The sequence below is a fragment of the Pongo abelii genome, chromosome 9 (genome assembly GCF_028885655.2).
Source record: "Pongo abelii isolate AG06213 chromosome 9, NHGRI_mPonAbe1-v2.0_pri, whole genome shotgun sequence".
Classification (NCBI taxonomy): domain Eukaryota; kingdom Metazoa; phylum Chordata; class Mammalia; order Primates; family Hominidae; genus Pongo; species Pongo abelii.
In genome coordinates this window covers 19,116,055-19,135,350 of record NC_071994.2, presented here as the reverse complement: position 1 = coordinate 19,135,350, position 19,296 = coordinate 19,116,055, and the positions used below count along the sequence as shown (strand labels likewise).

General features: G+C 48.0%; 1 protein-coding gene across 2 annotated transcripts in view; it reads left to right on the top strand.

Moving 5' to 3' along the window:
* Window positions 1-1,504: 1,504 nt before the first annotated feature.
* The window catches only part of PTPRJ (protein tyrosine phosphatase receptor type J), a 190,323-nt gene continuing 172,531 nt past the window's right edge, over window positions 1,505-19,296 (top strand). The window contains exon 1 of one of the 2 annotated variants that reach the window (XM_054525740.2): window positions 1,505-1,879. In XM_054525740.2, coding sequence (XP_054381715.1) covers window positions 1,619-1,879 — 261 coding nt within the window. In that variant the 5' untranslated portion in view covers window positions 1,505-1,618. The remainder of the gene's footprint in view (window positions 1,880-19,296) is intronic. The other variant, XM_054525741.2, reaches the window with a different exon arrangement.

The following is a 19,296-nucleotide window of genomic DNA, read 5'->3' as shown; positions in this document are numbered from 1 at the left end:
AGTGATCTACTCACCTTGGCTTCCCGAAGTGCTGGGATTACAGGCGTGAGCCATCGTGCCGCCCGGCAAAGTTTCTTTATCCTCAGTGCTTGTCTGGGTGTGTCCTCTGGTGGGAACCACTTAGACCCTGTAAGTGAATGTGTGTTCCCATCTTGTAGATGGTAACCTGAGGCCCAAGGGGTGTCTGGAGGTAGTGTTGGACACCTCGTGGTCTGCATCTTGCTGCACACAGAATCCAGCCTAGACTCTTTATCCTGGCCTTTGAAGTCTCCCCCAGTATGAATCCCCCAGCCTCCCATTCCTGTTTCTCCGAAGGCCAAGCTTGAAGCATCTGCTGCCTCGTTTCTGCCAAGTTGGCCCCACCTCCTGAGACACTTCTCCCCCCTACTGGCCCGATGAAACTCAACCCATCCTTCAAAGCCCAGCTCAGGTGTCACCTCTCTCCTGGTTGGAATTAACCTCTTCCTCCTTAGCACTCTCTGGTTTGGCCCTTTCTCTTGCGGCTTCTCCTGGGCAAGTGGCATAGCCTCCCTGATCCTAGTGTCTTCCTCTGTGCATGGGCACAGGAGTAATATCTGCTGTGATCTTTAACTCCTGTCAGTTCATGGACCTCTTTAACAACGTGATGAAAGCTTCCAGAAGAGCTAATGTATGTGGAGTCCCACGATGTGTCACGCTAGGTGTTTAGGACTTTACTAACTACTGTCTCGTTTAATCGCGAATGCAGTGGACCTCTCTCTCCGCAGGTCCTAGTACGATCTTTATTTCACACAGGAGGAGAGGAGGGTGGGAGGGCGGCCAGAGAGGAGAAATGCGTCTCCAGAGTTCACAGGGCTGGTACTACCAGCAGAGCCCCGTCCACCGTATGCTACTGCTGGGGTTCTAATCCCTGGACTGGCTTCTACTGGGCTCTCTGCCTCCCTGGCCGGCGCTCGGGGGCTGGGGGACAGAACACAATGTACACCGTGCCTTCTACAATTTCGGAGTTCACGCACCCCCAAGCCCACCCAGGGCCAGGTCAAGCGCGCCTTCACCGGCTTGCTGTCTACAATCAGGCTTGGCTGCGCTCTCAGTAGGGGTCTCGGTCAACCTCTGCCCACCCGAACCCGGCGCCGTGGACCTGGTGTGAGGCTGGGGAGCCCGTCCTGAGGGGTGCCGGCTCGAGGCGCTAGAGCCACGGAGCCTCGTCCCGGGCTCCAAGTCCCAGGAATGTGGGAGGGCTGGGCGGAGGGGCGGGCGAGGCGGGGGCGCTTCCTCTGCCCGCGGGAGGGGAGCCGCGGCCGGCTCGGAGGGGGCGGGGGCAGCGGCGGGAGGTGGCGAGGGGCTGCGGAGCTCCGCAGCCGCCGGGCCGGCCGGGGCGGGAGGAAGCGATGAATATTCAGAGGGGGAGGGGAAGGGAGGGGGCCGAGCGCTCGCCGCGGCTCCCTGCAGCCCCAGCCGCATGACGCGCGGAGGAGGCAGCGGGAGCAGCCGCGGGAGCCGGGACCGGGGAGCCGCGCGCTGGGGGTGGGCGCCGCTCGCTCCGCCCCGCGAAGCCCCTGCGCGCTCAGGGACGCGGCCCCCCCACGGCAGCCGCGCTAGGCTCCGGCGTGTGGCCGCGGCCGCCGCCGCCGCTGCCATGTCCCCGGGGAAGCCCGGGGCGGGCGGAGCGGGGACGAGGCGGATCGGCGGGCGGAGGAGGAGGCGAAGGAGGCGGCAGGAGGCGGCGACGACGGTGCCCGGGCTCGGGCGCACGGCGGGGCCCGATTCGCGCGTCCCGGGCACGTTCCAGGGCGCGCGGGGCATGAAGCCGGCGGCGCGGGAGGCGCGGCTGCCTCCGCGCTCGCCCGGGCTGCGCTGGACGCTGCCGCTGCTGCTGCTGCTGCTGAGCCTGGGCCAGGTAAGCGCCGGGAGGGCTCGGGCGGGGGTCAGGAGGCTGGGGCGGGACTGGCATTGACTGCACCTGCCCGAGCGTACCCCACTGGGGGGTTCCGGGGAAGGGGGCGGGGGTCCGGATCCTCGGATCCCCGGAAGGCGACTTGCGGGGACCCCGGCTGGCCTCGCACGCCGGCGATCGATCCCTTTTCCGGCTGCCCAGGATCAGCGGGAGAGAGGCGGGATCCGGGTTCCGCGGTGCCCGAGCCTCCCGGAGAAAGCCTCCGCGCGGGCTCCAGGCCGTCCCTGGCCCGGCTTTTCCCGGCTCTGGGCACATCTGGCGGGCACGGGCCCGGCTTGCCAGCCGGAGGCGGCCGGAGGGGGCGTGTTTGCGGAGGTCTGGGGACGCAGAGCCGGGCGGCCTGGCCGAGCCTTTGCCGACAGACCTCCGACCCGGCCTGCAGGGGCCCGAGGGGCGGCGGGGGCGACAGAGCAGGGCCGGGCGCTGGGCAGTGGGGCCCTGGGCGAGGCGCGGGACTCCGGGCCGAGGGCGCTGTTTCTGGGGAAAGTTCCCAGGCCGGGGAAAAGGTGGACGCACGCTGGCTTTTCTCAAGGCAGCCGGCCCTCTTGGCGTCGTGCTTGATTTCATGGGTATTTAATTCGTGCTTTGTGGGCACCGGCTCCCCCTCCCCACCCCACCCCACCCCACCCCACCCCACCCCACCCTCACCCTCTTTTCTTGCTTCACTTTTCAGATAATGCTGTCCCTGGCGTTTTGGTGACCGACCTTTCCCCTTCCTGGCATTTCCATAGGGGGTGAGGCAGGGCAACTGAGGGGCATTCCCATTTCACAGATGGGGAACTGAGGGAGAGAAGTGAAAGAGCGGAGCACCCAGCCCGTGCCATGGGAGCTGAGCCAGCGGGCGCGTCCTCTCAGCCTCTGGAGCCTGTTGGGGTTTGAACCCTCAGGGAAAGCGGTCTAGGGCTGCCTTGCTGTGCGTTTCTGCAAATGACCATCTTGCTTGTTTTATACAGACACCATCTCTGAGGAAATGAGTTATTGGCTGGGGATGGAACCTGGTTTCAGGGAAAACTTCTCCAGCGCGAATACAGGAGAGAGCAGAAGCATCATCCTGGGGCAGTAATGCCGCCCAGCAGGCTGTAGGAGAAAGGGGCTGCGTGACCCTCGGCACCCAAGGGTCTCTCCTCGCAGTTTCCCCATCAGGTTCTGCACAGGTTCTCCTGGGGGCCGGAAGGCAATGTGACCTCCTGCAGAGAACCTTGGAGTAGATGTCAGGAGACTGGCTCCAGGGCCAGGCCACAGGGCTGGACTTGCTCTTCAGGCTCCTCTACCCTCAGTTAACCGCATCTGTAGAATGAGTATAGCACCCCCTGCCCAATGGAATTGTTTGAGGGGCTTCCACTGGCCAATGTCTAAAAGAGCTTTGTAAATATTAAGGGTTTCCAGATGGGATTCTCATTATTAAGGTACAGTGCCTGTGGGGGCTGTCTTCTCCCTGTCCATGTAAGGAATTCAGGGAAGCAGTGTCTGAAGTTAAAAAAGCGTTGTATTTGAAGATTTCTTGTATCAAAAGTTTATGCTAAAAAACCACAAAAAACGAAAAACAGAAAACCCCCAAACTTAAAGCTTCATTTATTTTTAAATATATAATATATGTAATTTAGTTTTTTGCTTCAGCAAAAAAATTTTAAATTATATATATATATGATATTTATTTTTTTTTGCTCCAGCCATAGTAGTTGCTAGCTGTGTTTTCAATCAGCAAAAAGTTTCTTGGGTAAATTTATTGCTTGCTCAATCCTTCCTTGTATTTCATTAGCATATTGCCACTCTACACTTGTCCTGTATTTAGATATTTCCTTCCTGTATGGTTTGTTCTGTAGAACCTCAAAAGGACTCTCTTATTTCTTTTTTTTTTTTTTTTTTTGGACACATTATGAAATAGGAAATCTAAAAGGCTCTCAGAAGAAGCATCTTCAAAATCCACATTCAGCAGTTCATTTTGATAATGGATATTTCAGGGAATCAGTGCATTTTTGAGCTGGACCAGACTTTCAAGACAGCTGAAACCCTTCAGAGCTCCTAGATGAGGATATTGAGGTCCAGAGAAGACAGGGCGCAGGCTGAGGTCACCCAGCAAGGTATTAGAGAAGAACCTGGGTCACCTGCCTGGGCCTGGTATTTTCAAAGTGCTATTTTTTTTTTTCCCGTGTTTTCACTTTGATCTTACTTTTAATGATAGGGACGTATCACTGTGTCTTCTCAAAACGGTGGGTGTGAATGGAATTTTTCAAAGTCGAATCAATTTGAGATATTTCTGAAGCTTGTTTAGGAAACGAGTATGTGACTACCTTCCTAAGAGCTGACTGGTTTTTTGAGGCCTCGATTGTGTGTGTATGTGCTCATGTGTGTGTTATAAAATGGAATCAACTATACCAGGTTAAACAAATGGACAAGTCATGGAAAAGACACAGCTCTGTTTGGACATTAATAAGGGCAGGTGTGGAAGCTGGAAAGCTGAGATGCCGGAAGGCTCAGTGCTTAGTAGGCCCAGAAAAGCAATTTTTGAACTGGCATCTCATTCCCCTTTTCTAAGACAGGAAGGACGGTCAGAGATGATTCCAACATGAGGACTTTGCTAGTTGCAGTGTCTGACTCCTCCCATTCTCATAGCAGTTTTGCACAGTAGTTTTGGTTTGTGTGTATGTTTTAGGCAATGTGACAGCAGTTTTCCTCCTGCCTCCTTCTCTTGAGAAATTTAATCCTGACAGATTCTTTAAGAAATCAGCTTGATGTGGGCTGATTTTAAAAGAATAAATGAAAAAAGAAGCTGGTGACTGATAGCTGTTTTATTGGTCATGTAGTGTTTTGGTTTTGTTTTATCTTCACTTTCTTGTTTCCTGGTGAATAATAACTGGGTTTATTATCTCTCATGGCTAATCCTTAAGCCTGATTCCTTACCTGTTCCATCCAGAGTACAAAGTATATTTTGACTCCTCTTTAAACTGCTTGTTAGATTCTCATATGAGTGACTTTAAATATTTTTGTTTTGCTTCAGGACAACGGGAAAACCAAATGATTATGTTTTGTTTGCAGACAGTTTACGAAAACAGCAAATTGGTTTATGGTTAGACTGTGACTTTGAGCTGACTTCAAGTTTGGCCCCACGATAAAGATAACCATGGAATACCCAAGCTTTCCTAAGCAGAGAGGATCCTGGCTTCCAAATGAGCAATTTTGGTCAGCAAAGGGGTTATTTAGCTCCTAAAAGTAATTTTTGCTTGAGGTTGGGGCTGAGGCAGAGTGGCTGAACGACCGTAGGCCTGGGTGTAGCCAGAGGATCATCAGTAATTACTTCTCAGTTCATTCACTTCTTGGGCTGGGGAATTATTTTGAGTGCAGGATAAGAGGCAATTTTCTGTGTGTTTCCCTTCTAATATAATGCCACTGATGATATTATAATTAATAGGTAACATTATGCATGACAGGCACTGTGTGCTAAGGGTTTTAATGCATTATCTCATTTGGCCATTTCAGAAATACCAAGAGGTAGGTGCTGTTCTTGTTTGTTTGTTTGTTTGTTTTTTTGAGAGGGAGTCCCACTCTATCACCCAGGCTGGAGTGCAATGGCGCAATCTTGGCTCACCGCAACCTCTACCTCCTGGGTTCAAGTGATTCTCTTACCTCAGCCTCCCGAGTAGCTGGGATTACAGGTGTGCACCACCATACCTGGCTACTTTTTGTATTTTTAGTAGAGATGGGGTTTCACCATGTTGGCCAGACTGGTCTTGAACTTCTGACCATAGGTGATCTGCCTGCCTTGGCCTCACAAAGTGCAGGGATTACAGGCGTGAGCCACTGTGCCCGGCCTTTTTTTTTTTTTTTTTTGAGATGAAGTCTAGCTCTGTTGCCAGGCTGGAGTACGGTGATGTGATCTTGGTTCACTGCAGCCTCCGCCTCTTGGGTTCCAGGGATTCTCCTGCCTCAGCCTCCCAAGTACCTGGGATTACAGGCACGTGCCGCCACGCCCAGTTAATTTTTGGATTTTTATTAGAGACAGGGTTTCAGCATGTTGGCCAGGATGGTCTTGATCTCCTGACCTCATGATCTGCCCACCTCGGCCTCCCAAAGTGTTGAGATTACAGGTGTGAGCCACCGTGCCCGGCCTGTTTTTGTTTTTAAGAGACAGGGTCTTGCTTTGTCACCCAGGCTGGAGTGCAGTGGTACAAACGTAATTCACTGCAATCTCAACCTCCTGGGCTCAAGGGCTCCTCTCGTTTTAGCCTCTCAAGTAGCTGGGACTAAAGGCATGTGCTACCATTCCTGGCTAATTTTTTTTTTTTTTTAATAGAGATGGTGTCTCGCTATGTTGCCCAGTCTGGTCTTGAACTCCTGGGCTCAAGTGATCTGCCCACCTCGGCTTCCCAAAGTGTTGGGATTACAGGCATGAGCCACTGCACCCAGACATGTTTTTATTTTATCTGAGAGAAAACTGAGGTTCAGAACTTAACTGTATACTTCTGGAATCTTCACAGAGAAATAAAAAAAAAGAAAAATAATTTACTATAGATTCGTAACTACTACGTGGCGGAGCCAGGGCTGATGTCTCCACTGCCCCAATTTACCGTCCTGTGCTGTAAAAAGTCATGGAGAAGGTTTTCTGTGTGCAGCTAAGAGAGGAGGTGGCAGACATTTATTTATTTATTTATTTATTTATTTATATATTTATTTATTTATTCATTGAGACGAAGTCTCACTCTGTTGCCCTTCTGGAGTGCTGTGGCACGATCTTGGCTCACTGCAACCTCTACCTCCTGGGTTCAAGTGATTCTCCTGCCTCAGCCTGCTGAGTAGCTGGGATTACAGACGTGCGCCACCATGCGCAGCTAATTTTTGTATTTTTAGTAGAGATGAGGTTTCGCCATATTGACCAGGCTGGTCTTGAACTCCCGACCTCAGGTGATCCACCCACCTCGGCTTCCCAAAGTGCTGGGATTACAGGCCTGAGCCACCGCACCTGGCCCAGACATTTTTTAGACAGTCTTGCTGTGTTGCCCAGGCTGGACTCGAACTCCTGGGTCCAGTTGACATCCGTCCTCATGCTCCCAAGTAGCCAGGACTGCAGGGACATGCTACCTGTATTTTGGGTTCTTTGTGTCTTAAACCCTGTATGATCTGCTTCATTTGTAACACAGAGAACCCAGGTGCCCTCTTTCCTGCTTATATTTCTTTGGGGCCTCAGTTTACAAGGCAAGTCTGCCTTTGTGGAGATAGATTGGGGTCTGGGATGGAAAGACCTGGGTTTGGGTCTTTGCTCTGCCACTTAGCTGCATAAACTCAGCAAGTCACTTAACCTCTGTGACTTCTCATTTCCTTATCTGGAAAATGGGACTAATACTTCCTGCTTCACTGGGTGGTTGAGAGGATCAAATAAGTTAGAAGAGGAATTGCTGCGTAACACCTAAAGCAAGGCCCAACTGCTAGTTGTGGCTGCTGCTGTTACTTGGAGAGAAGAAATGAGGCCCCAGATCATTAGATCATATGACAATTTTTTCTTTTTTTAAGGCGGAGTCTCACTCTGTTGCTCAGGCTGGAGTGCAGTGGCGCGATCTCCGCTTACTGCAACCTCTGCCTCCCGGGTTCAAGCAATTCTACTGCCTTAGCCTCCTGAGTAGCTGGGACTACAGGCACGCTCCATCATGTCTGGCTAATTTTTGTATTTTAGTTGAGACGGGGTTTCACCACGTTGGCCAGGCTGGTCTTTAACTCCTGGCCTCAGATGATCCACCCGCCTTGGCCTCCCAAAGTGCTGGGATTACAGTCTGAGCCACCACCCCTGGCCCATATGACAAATATTTATGAAGTGTTTTCCACAGAGTGGTATGGAATAACCCTGGGTGTGTGCAAGATGAACTGAGCTCAGTCACATTACTTTGTTTTCCCCTAATGTTAAGAATTATTGGCTGGGCAGGGTGACTCATTCCTTTAATCTCAGCACTTTGGAAGGCAGAGGTGGGAGGATCAGGTGAGCCCAGGAGTTTGAGACCAGCCTGGATGACAAAGTAAGACCTTGTCTATACAAAAAATTAGCTGGGCATGGTGGTATGGACCTGTGGTCCCAGCTACTTGAGAGGCTGAGTTGGGAGGATGGCTTGAGCCCTGGGAGGTTGAAGCTGCAGTGAACCCTGATAGCACCACTGCACTCCAACCCAGGCAACAGAGTGAGACCCTGTCTCAAAAAGAAAAAAAATAAAAAATAATTTATTTTAGGGGGTCTTAGTAAAGAAAGACCTCCTAAAAGTCCATGATTTTATAGGTCGAATGAGGTGAAATGTGGTATCATGATAAATAAATTTGTTTAAATATCATAAAAAGTTGGTCTAAAGAAAACATTGGGTAAATAATTATGTGAGTATGATGTGGTTATGACCAAATTGTAAAGATGATCAGTTGCTTAAGTCTGGGGGACAGGCAGTGAGCAGAGGCCGTGGTGGGGAACAGGAGCCTGTCTTCATGGCTCTTACTGGCCACTGGGCAAGACTCAGATCGCACCGACCAACCAGTCACAGTTGTGATGTAAGATGTGACTGTGAATGACATCCCTGCTGCCCGCTTCAGAGAAAGGGCTGCCACTTGCCAGAGAAGGAATGGTGATAACGAGGGACAGCCAGTCCCTAAGTGGAGATCCCTGAAAGTGGTGAATATCTCAGACCAGAGAAGCCCAGAGCAGTTTTTTTACCACCTTGTATGGCTGGTTTTCCAGTGGCTTTACTGGTGCCCCCTCGGAGGACAGGGGCCGTAGGAAGTTTGTTATTACTTCCTTATTAGTGACAGCTGTCATCCTATTGTCTCAGTATTTCCCTGGCATGTAAATGCTAGGATAAGGGGTGGTGGTAAGCAGATGGGGGGCATTTTGAAAACGAGGCAGTGTCAGCTCCCACAGAAGTTCTAATTTTAAACATGCAAATAATTTTCAGTTCCACTTTTCCTTCTTCCTGTTAGAGGGAAGCTGTCCCCTGTTGCCATTTCTGAAACTTGGGCGGACAATGTCGTTATTGTGTTACAAACGATCTGCGTCTCCAGGGCAGGAGTTGGGTGATATTTTTCTGGGAGCCTGTGCCAGGGCGTAGCCCAGTGTTATCTCATGGTTTCTGAGTAAATGAGTGAGTGAGTATTGAAACTTCACATCAACATGGAGCCTATAACACAGTGGTTCTGAATCTTTCTTGGGGGGGAAAAGAAGAGATACAAGACCCCTAGAGAGTATAGAGAGTATGTAAAAGGGAATGCACATATTTACAATATAGTATCCAATTTCAGAAGGTTTTTTTTCATTTTTAATTTTATTGTTGTTTTTTTGAGACACGGTCTCAGTTTGTACCCCAGCGTGGAGTGCAGTGGCATGATCTTGGATCTCGGCTCACTGCAGCCTCTGCCTCCTGGGCTCAAGTGATCCTCCCACCTCAGCCCTCCAAGTAGCTGGGACTACAGGCGTGAGCCACCATGCCCGGCTAATTTTTGTATTTTTTGTAGAGATGGGGTTTCACCATGTTGCACAGGCTGGTCTCCAACTCCTGAGGTCAAGCAATCCATTCACCTTGGCCTCCTAATGTACTAGGATTACAGGTGTGAACCACTGTGCCCGGCCTCATAGACTCTTTAAAACAGTCCATGAAGCCCAGGTTAAAAAAACCTCCGATCTAAAATTGTATAAGGTTAGAAAATTACCAGTCCTCTTCAAAGAGAACCACTGTGGTGTATCCTTGGTTTCTTTCCAGGAAAAAAAAATAAGAAAATTTTTAGGTGATATACACAAGTATCTATGTTCACCTTTTTTTGTTACTTTAAAGGTAACATTATATATACATTGTTCTCTATGTGGCCTTTTAATTTATTTGGGTATCTTGGAGAGTATTTCCCGCCTGCACCTATAGCTATAACTTATTCTTATAAATGACTGGCTAGTTTTTTTTTTTTTTTTTTTTTTTTTTGAGATGGAGTCTCACTCTGTCTCCCAGGCTGGAGTGCAGTGGCACGATCTTGGCTCACTGCAACCTCTGTCTCTCGGGTTCAAGGAATTCTCCTGCCTCAGCCTCCTGAGTAGCTTGGATTACAGGTACGTGTCACCACACCTGGCTAATTTTTGTATTTTTGGTGGAGATGGGGTTTCACCATGTTGGCCAGGTTGGTCTCAAACTCCTGACCTCAGGTGATCCACCCACCTCGGCCTCCCAAAGTGCTGGGATTACAGGTGTGAGCCACCATGCCTGACCATGACTAGTGTTTTGATGTGTGGATTTACTACAATTTATTTGACCATTCTTCTATCAATGGATACTTTAGTTATTTTAGTACACCTCCCTGTCCTGTCACAAATCATACTTCGTAATGCCTCTGGTGGATATTTCTTGTAACCTTCACAAGTGTATCTGTAGAGTAAATTTCTAGTTTCAGGATTACTGGATTGGAAGATGCATGCATTTAAAAGTGTGATTGCTGTTGTCAGGTTGTCCTCCAGAAGTGTCACCTCAGTTTGTACCTGTATCCATAGGTTTGGAGAGTGTCTGTTTCTCCATACCGTCTCATCTGAAATGAAAATTTTTACATGTGTGCTAGTCTGAAAGGTGAAAAATTGTGTCTTTTTTTTTTTTTTTTTTTTTGAGATGGAGTCTCGCTCTGTTGCCCAGGCTGGAGTGCAGTGGCGCTCGACTCACTGCAAGCTCTGCCTTCCAGGTTCACGCCATTCTCCTGCCTCAGCCTCCGGAGTAGCTGGGACTACAGGCGCCCGCCACCAAGCCCAGCTAATTTTTTGTATTTTTAGTAGAGATGAGGTTTCACTGTGTTAGCCAGTATGGTCTCGATCTCCTGACCTTGTGATCTGCCCGCCTCGGCCTCCCAAAATGCTAGGATTACAGGTGTGAGCCACCGCGCCTGGCCTTATCTTGTTATTTTTATTTATATCTTTAATTTTGAGTTAGTTGAGTTTTTTGGTCATTTGCCTCTGCTTCTTCTTCTTTTTTTGTTTTCTTTTTTTTTTTTGAGACGGAGTTTTGCTCTTATTGTCCAGGCTGGAGTGCAATGGCGTGATCTTGGTTCACAGCAACCTCCACCTCCCAGGTTCAAGTGATTCTCCTGCCTCAGCCTTCTGAGTAGCTGGGATTACAGGTGTATGCCACCATGCCCAGCTAATTTTTTGTATTTTTAGTAGAGATGGGACTTGTTCCTTAGGAACCATGTTGGCCAGGCTGGTCTTGAACTCCTGATCTCAGGTGACCCACCTGCCTTGGCCTCCCAAAGTGCTGAGATTACAGGTGTGAGCCACTGTGCCTGGCCCCATTTTTTGTTTTTTGGTTAACTCCCTGTTCATTAAAAAAAAAAAAAAAATCTGTATCTATAGATAGATATAGATATAATCTTTGTTATCAATTTGTATAAGCTCTTTGGAAATTAGTCCTTTGATTGTCATTTGTATTGCAAACACATTCCCCCCCCATCGCCAATTATTTTAGATGTAGCCCTTGTTCCTTAGGAACTCAGAGATAAATAAGACCCTAGGGTGGTGAAGAGAGCATAGAATTTGGAACAAGACTCCTTGGTTGGAGTCTTGGCTCTACCACCTCGTTAGCTGTGTGATCTTGGGCAGGTGTCTTGACCTTTCTGATCCTTGCTGTTCATATTCCAAAAATGCTAATAATAGGAGTACCTCTGACACAGGGTAGTTGGAGAAGGTAAGTGTGATCATATTATGCTAAAATTCCTTGTAAATGGCTATGGAAACATAAACACAGCATTTTATAAAATACCACGAGGTATTCCATTTATTGAAGAGTTACATCAGAAGAGTATTTTTGATCGTGCCACTGCACTCCAGCCTGGGCGACAGACTGAGACTCCATCTCAAAAAACAAACAAACAAACAAACAAAAAACTAGCCAGTCTTTTATAAGAATGAGTTACAGCTATAGGTGCAGGTGGTAAATACTCTCCGAGATATCTAAATAAATTAAAAGGCTATGTAGAGAACAATGTATATATAATGTTACCTTTAAAGTGACAAAAAAAGGTGAATATAGATACTTGTGTATCAGAAGAGAGAGGTATTCCATTTACTGAAGAGTTAGAGCAAAGACCATAATATCATAATTATCAATAATTATGAATTTTCAAAATTATGTCATGAAACCTCTTTTTTTCTTTTTTTTGAGATGGAGTCTTGCTCTGTCACCCAGGCTGGATTGCAGTGGTATGATCTTGGTTCACTGCAACTTTGCCTCTGAGGTTCAAGCGATTCTTCTGCCTCAGCCTGGGATTACAAGCATGCGCCACCATGCCTGGCTAATTTTTATAGTTTTAGTAGAGACAGGGTTTCATCATGTTGGCCAGGCTGGTCTTGAACTCCTGACCTCAAGTGATCTGCCTGCCTTGGCCTCCCAAAGTGTTGGGATTTTTTTTTTTTTTTTTTGTAGATGGAGTCTTGCCCAGTCACCCAGGCTGGAGTGCAGTGTTGCAATCTCGGCTCACTGCAAGCTCCGCTTCCCGGGTTCACGCCATTCTCCTGCCTCAGCCTGGCTGGGACTACAGGTGCCCGCCACTATGCCCGGCTAATTTTTTTGTATTTTTGGTAGAGACGGGGTTTCACTGTGTTAGCCAGGATGGTCTCGATCTCCTGACCTCATGATCTGCCCGCCTCGGCCTCCCAAAGTGCTGGGATTACAGGCATGAACCACCGCGCCCGGCCAAAAGTGTTGGGATTACAGGCGTGAGCCACCGCGCCTGGCCCCATGAAACCTCTTATATTGGATTTGAGATTAAATCCACAATGGATTGTGTGTATTATATATACACACACAGACACATGCAAATGTATTAAAATGTATAATATGAAGCAGTGGAACTTCCCTGATAGCACAATTTAAATATTTCCTTTTTGACAAACGTGCATAGTTAAATAAATTAAGTGACCACCAAGTGTGACTGAAGAATGGCCAGTGTCTATTCCTAGCCCCAAAGGAGGGGATATTAACTGTGTCCCTTAAAAAAAACAAAACAAAACATAGGGCTCTCTTTGTATTGGTTTGAGCATTTCTCTTTATCTTGTGACCTGGCTAGCTCTGGCTGTGGCTGCCTCCTGTCTTTCGGTACATTTTCTGTGGGGGTCAAGAAGAGTTATTTTAAGCCACCAATGGGAAAGTTTAAAGACATAATCCTTGGCTGTAATTGCGGGAGATGGGAGGCTGAGAGTCTGTGCTGACTTGCCACCTGTTCCCACGGCAGCAAGGTGATTGTGCATTTCCTGCTGCTGGCTGAGGGGCCAGCGCATTTTCATGTCATTGTGTCATGGGGAAGTTTTCCTGTCTCAATGAGAGCACACCATGCTCGTGGTCTTGTTCCTGTGGCCAGGACGTAGAGAACTATGGGGAGATTGTTCTGGGTGTGAAGGGAAATTGCTGGCCAGTGCTTAGTGCATGGGCTTTGGAGTCAGACCCAACTTCTCCACCTCCTACCTGTGTGACCTTGGGCCAATCCTAATGCTTGCAGTCTCTTCTGTCCTCATCTGTATAATGGGGACAGCAAGAATACCTACTTTATAGGGTTGCTGTGGAGGATTAAATGGATCTGCATGACAAATGCTTAGCATGAAAAAAACCCTCAACAGATATTGGCTGCTATTTTATTATCTTATTTTGCTGAGACACTGGCATAATTTACAATTCAAAAATTAAATATTTTAACCTTATACTGTAGTTTACAAGGCCCTTTCACATATATGAGCTTGTTCAATCCTCACAGGGTCCTTGAGTTTGTCATTGTTATTCCCATTTAAAAAGGTATGACTCCGAGTGGCTGTAATTGACTTGTCCAATTCAGGTGTCATCTGTCTTTTGCACAATAATAATAGTGTACGTTCATAGTATAGGCCACCTCTTTTTTTTTTTTTTTTTTTTTTTTGTTAAGACATAGTCTCGCCCTGTCACCCAGGTTGGAGTGCAGTGGTGCGATCTCAGCTCACTGTAACCTCCGCCTTCTGGGTTCAAGCGATTCTTGTGCCTCAGCCTCCTGAGTAGCTGGCATTACAGGAGCCCGTCCACCATGCCTGGCTAATTTTTGTATTTCTAGTAGTGACAGGGTTTCACCATGTTGGCCAGGCTGGTCTGGAACTCCTGACCTTGTGATCTGCCTGCCTTGGCCTCCCAAAGTGCTGGGATTACAGGCGTGAGTCACCGCACCCAAGTATAGGCCACTTTTAAGAATTACTCAGAGTTAGCTTATAAGAGGCGAATCAGTGGAGTCCTCCAGTTTGGTTCACACATAATTATTAGGTTGAACCATATAAAGTTACTGTTTTTGGTCCTGTGAATATTAGTATTTGTATATGGTTCCAATCTAGTATGTTCCAGAAAATACACACTTAAAGTGAAGTTTGGAAAACCAAATCATAGACTTGCATACTGTAAGGCGGTGTATTTGAAACTGGGATGTAAAATCAATTTAGTGAGTTATGACCTGCATTAAAAAAATGGTAGAATATCAGAGTTTGCTGGTAAGTATTGTAAAAATACCAGAATTTGCTGGTGAGTATTGTCCATTTCAGTTATATATGTGCGCACGTGTGTGTGGTGTGTGTGTGTGTATACTAAATTGCATATAAAATGAATTTCTTATCATGGGTTCAGCTGTTGCCAGAAAACACCGGAAGTCGCTGTTCCAGGGAATGGAATGGCGGAAGATGCCTGGTGGGGGATGGAGGTAGATTCTGTTTCCAGAGACAGTAAAAAAACCAGTATAGAGTCCCCAGTTATGCATTGTCGGTGTCTCTATGTGTAGCTGGAAAACATTCCTGCAGCAGGTAAGCAGGAAGAAGCAAATTCTCGAGAGGCGCTTCAGGAAGGGAAGTGGGCTGACTGAAAGCTTTGGAGGCCTGCCTTTAAGTAGCTGCTTTTCTGGAAACTTCAGGGCGACCAGCCTAGTGAACAAGCTATGGGTCAGAGTTGTGTGTTCCTTTGGTAAATGGGTTTGGTAGAGAGCTAACACTACTGCATTTGTAGTTTATTTGTTTGTTTGTTTTCTTTTTGAGACGAGTCTCACTCTGTCACCCAGGCTGGAGTGCAGTGTTGCGATCTCGGCTCCCTGCAGCCTCCACCTCCTGGGTTCAAGTGATCCTCCTGCCTCAGCCTCCTGAGAAGCTGGGATTACAGATGTGCACCACCACACCCAGCTAGTTTTTGTATTTTTAGTAGAGACGGGGTTTCATCATGTTGGCCAGGCTGGTCTTGAACTCCCGACCTCAAGTGATCTTCCCACCTTGGCCTCCCAAAGTGCTGGGGCTATAGGATTGAGCCATCGTGCCCAGCCTGCGTCTGTAGTTTAAATGATAACTTAATGACCACCATCCAGTAGCTGAGGCTCTAAGAGGGAAGTCTGAATAGTGGGTGACTCAGCTCAGCCCTGCCTGACCTCTAGCTCTAGGCTGTGCTGTCTCTAGGCTCCAGCACTGATTTGCATGGGCCTGAATGAACCTTCTGGAGATTGTTAGCCCAACTGGCTGAAGGATCCTGATCCCCAGGTTAATTTGATTCCCATGAAACAGTTCATTTTTTTTTTTTGAGAGGGAGTCTCGCTCTGTTGCCCAGGCTGGAGCGCAGTGGTGGGATCTTGGCCCACTGCAAGCTCTGCCTCCCGGTTTCAAGCAGTTCTCCTGCCTCAGCCTCCCGAGTAGCTGGGACTATAGGTGCAGGCCGCCACACCCGGCTAGTTTTTTGTATTTTAGTAGAGACGGGGTTTCACCGTGTTTTCAGGCTGGTTGTGAACTCCTGAGCTCAGGCAATCTGCCTGCCTCAGTCTCCCAAAGTGCTGGGATTACAGGCATGAGCCATTGTGCCTGGCCATTTTTTTTTTTAAAATATAAAAAAATTGAAAATACAGATAAAAGAAAGCAAAATTACCTGTAATCTCCACTCATCCAGGTTAACTCCTGGTACCCTTTTGATGCAATTTGTCTTTTTAAATGCATGTTCTGTCTATTTATACTACAATAGGATAACCTCCTACATGTGCTTTGTAACTTAAATCTTTTGTTTTTTAACAGTTGAGGTGGGCCAGATGCGGTGGCTCATACCTGTAATCCCAGCACCTTGGGAGGCTGAGGCAGGCGGATCGCCTGAGCTCAGGAGTTAGAGACCACCCTGAGCAACATGGTGAAACCCTGTCTCTACTAAAATACAAAAAATTAGTGGTGGTACCCGCCTGTAGTCCCAGCTGCTTGGGAGGCTGAGGCACGAGAATCACTTGAGCCCTGGAGGCGGAGTGGGCCAAGATTGTGCCACTGCACTTCAGCTTGGGCTACAGGGTGAGATTCTGTCTCAAAAAAAAAAAAAAATAAAATAAATAAATTAAATAAATAAAATAAAAAAACAATTGAGGTGGATGTCTCCCTAGGGGTACCCCGGGAAGCCACAGGATAAAAAGCAGGCATCTTGCTGGAGGGTCACTGTTGCTCAGTAGAAATTATTTTGTAATGTTTTTTGAAAACCACAAACATGGACATATTATGGACTAGATACCACATTTGCATCAGGATTTTTTTTTCAACCAGTACAGTATATAACAAAGAAATCTCTACCCTGCAGACCCTCTGGGGGTATGAGAGCGCTCCTTGCTATTCTCAGGGTCAATGTACGGCAATCTGTGAAGGACTGACAATATATTGCAAACATTTCCCCCTGACAGTAAATATTCTTCTTTTGTATAACTGTTAGCTGTTGCATCCATGCCATTATGTGGAGGTACCTTAATTTATCTAATAAGTCCTGTGATTAGTCTTATAGTTTATTTTCAAATTTTTTTTTGCCATGATAGGCCCTATTCAGTTGACTTTGTGATTAGCTCTGAACTTATAATCTGGTGATTGCCTTAAGATAAATTGAATAATAAAAGTAACAATAGTAGCTACCATTGGTTGAATATTTATCATGAACTGTTGTCAGCACATTGTACGTATTAACTCATTTAATCCTATGATGTAGGTATAGGGAAGGAAACTGAGGCTCAGAATCTCTGCCAGCTAGTTGTGGGCTTCCTTTGAGGCACAGGGAAGCTGGATGGGAGGGTCTACATAGGACAGGGCGTGTCTGAGTCTCCAGGAAGGACAGCTGGACTTGGGCCAGTCTCACAGGTGGGAAGGCTGTCTTTCTGTGAGGATGGGTGACTTGTTGACCTTTGATCCTCAGAGCCCTGATGCAGAAGGAGTGAAATGATTCCCAAAGCCACAGAAAACAAGAGTATCTTTGTTTTGGATTTTAGATCCTGGAGCTATAAAGTGGTAAGAAGGCTGTCTGACCCAGATTAAGTGATGTCATGGTATCATGTTCGGGTGTGGGCCTTCCTGTTGTAAATTGTTTGGGATTTCATAGAGATTGAAGTCACGTGTGGATGACATAACTTCAGGATGTCCCATTAGAAGAAGAACATGAGGGTAAGGCGTGGTGGCTCACGCCAGTAGTCCCAGCACTTTGAGAGGCTGAGGTGGGCGGATCACGAGGTCAGGAGTTCAAGACCAGCCTGACCAACGTGGTGAAACCCCGTCTCTACTAAAAATACAAAAATTAACGGTGTGGTGGCACACGCCTGTAATCCCAGCTACTCGGGAGGCTGAGGCAGGAGAAGTGCTTGAGCCGGGGAGGCAGAGGTTGTGGTGAGCTGAGATTGTGCCATTGCACTTCAGCCTGGGCAATAAGAATGAAATTCCATCTCCAAAAAAAAAAAGGCCGGGCGCGGTGGCTTACGCCTGTAATCCCAGCACTTTGGGAGGCCAAGGCAGGTGGATCACAAGGTCAGGAGATCGAGACCATCCTGGCTAACAGGGTGAAACCCCGCCTCTACTAAAAATACAAAAAAATTAGCCGGGTGTGGTGGCGGGCGCCTGTAGTCCCAGCTACTTGGGAGGCTGAGGCAGGAGAATGGTGTGAACCTGGGAGGCGAAGCTTGCAGTGAGCCGAGATCTTGCCACTGCACTCCAGCCTGGGAGACAGAGCGAGACTCTGTCTGAAAAAAAAAAAAAAGAGGAACATGGGAAAGAGCATGGGCTTTGGTGTCAGCGGAAGCATGTGTCCAGTTCCATGCTCTTCCCCTTTACCTGTGTGACCCTGCTATCTGCACGGGGACTTGAGCCTCTCAGAATCTGTTACTGCATCTGGAAAATGGAAATCTGGAAATGTCACTGCATCTGTAGTAACAACCAGGCCATTTTGTTGCTAGGTTTAAATGAGGGAAGGCATGTAAGGCACTCAGTCCAGATCATGGCACTTAGTAGGCCTAAGCACATTTGCTCCCAACTCAGTGACCTCCTTGTTAACATGACATCTCCTGACTTTGGGGCTGCAGAGTGATGCAGAGCACTGGCCAGTGTTGCCGTGCACCCAGGGTGCAGGGAGACTTGTCTTGAAGGTGTTCAGACAACTTTTGTCAGCCTCAGTGCCAGGGACTTTTGTTGCGTAGAGCAGTCACCGAATCCTATGGTGTGAAGAGAAATCGTTGGAGATGGGGGTGCAGGAGTGGAAGCTCTTATTTAAGAAGACCTGTTGTGGGGTAAGACTGAGACCCTCAGCTTCTATCCAGCCACAGAGTTTGGGACCAGCCTTTCGATGTCTTTTGGAAGATGCACATGGAATGCTTAGCCGTTGCTTTTCCCTGGAACCTGGCTTAGGCTTTGCACCTATCCCACCATGTGGTTGGGGTGAGTGAGGACAACTTCTTTTCCTCCAGAACATGGTTTCTGCATCTCAGCCCTATTGACATTTTGGGCTGGATAACTCGCTGTTTTGGGAGGCTGTCCTGTGTGCACTGTAGGATGTCCTGCAGCCTCCCTGGCCTCTGCCTGCTAGGTGCCAGTAGCGCCCCCTCCCCCACAGACAAAAATGTCTCCAGGTATTGGCAGATGTCCCCTAAAGGGCAAACTACCCTTGCTGTAGGTAATACTTGCTTCGAAGTACTGGTGCGGATGGCCTATGCCCTGGCAGTCTTACTAGGTGGGACTGGCTGTCCTCTCATTCTCATGGGATTGGCTTCATGCTGGTAGCTGACTTCCTCCCCGTGAGACCGCAGGTCTAAACTAACAAGGTTTACACATGTGACAAACATCCAGGTTGCCAGGGCTCAAAAGAGGGTTCACATCGACTCCCTTCTCATTCACTGAGTCCTTTTTCGGGAGCTTTGGCTGAGTTTGTGCTGTGTCTGGGCATCTAGGTGTCGAGTTCCTCCCTAGTGTTTTCAGCCTCAGCTTCCTCCTCTGTAAAATGGGAGTAACTGATACTTTTCCTGTCTGGGTGGGAAAGGAACCCCGTGTTAATGTGATTGATGGTGTGGTGCTAAGCTCTGCTGCAAGGGATGTGAAGTTGAGGGAAAGGTTTACCATTTATTAGGAG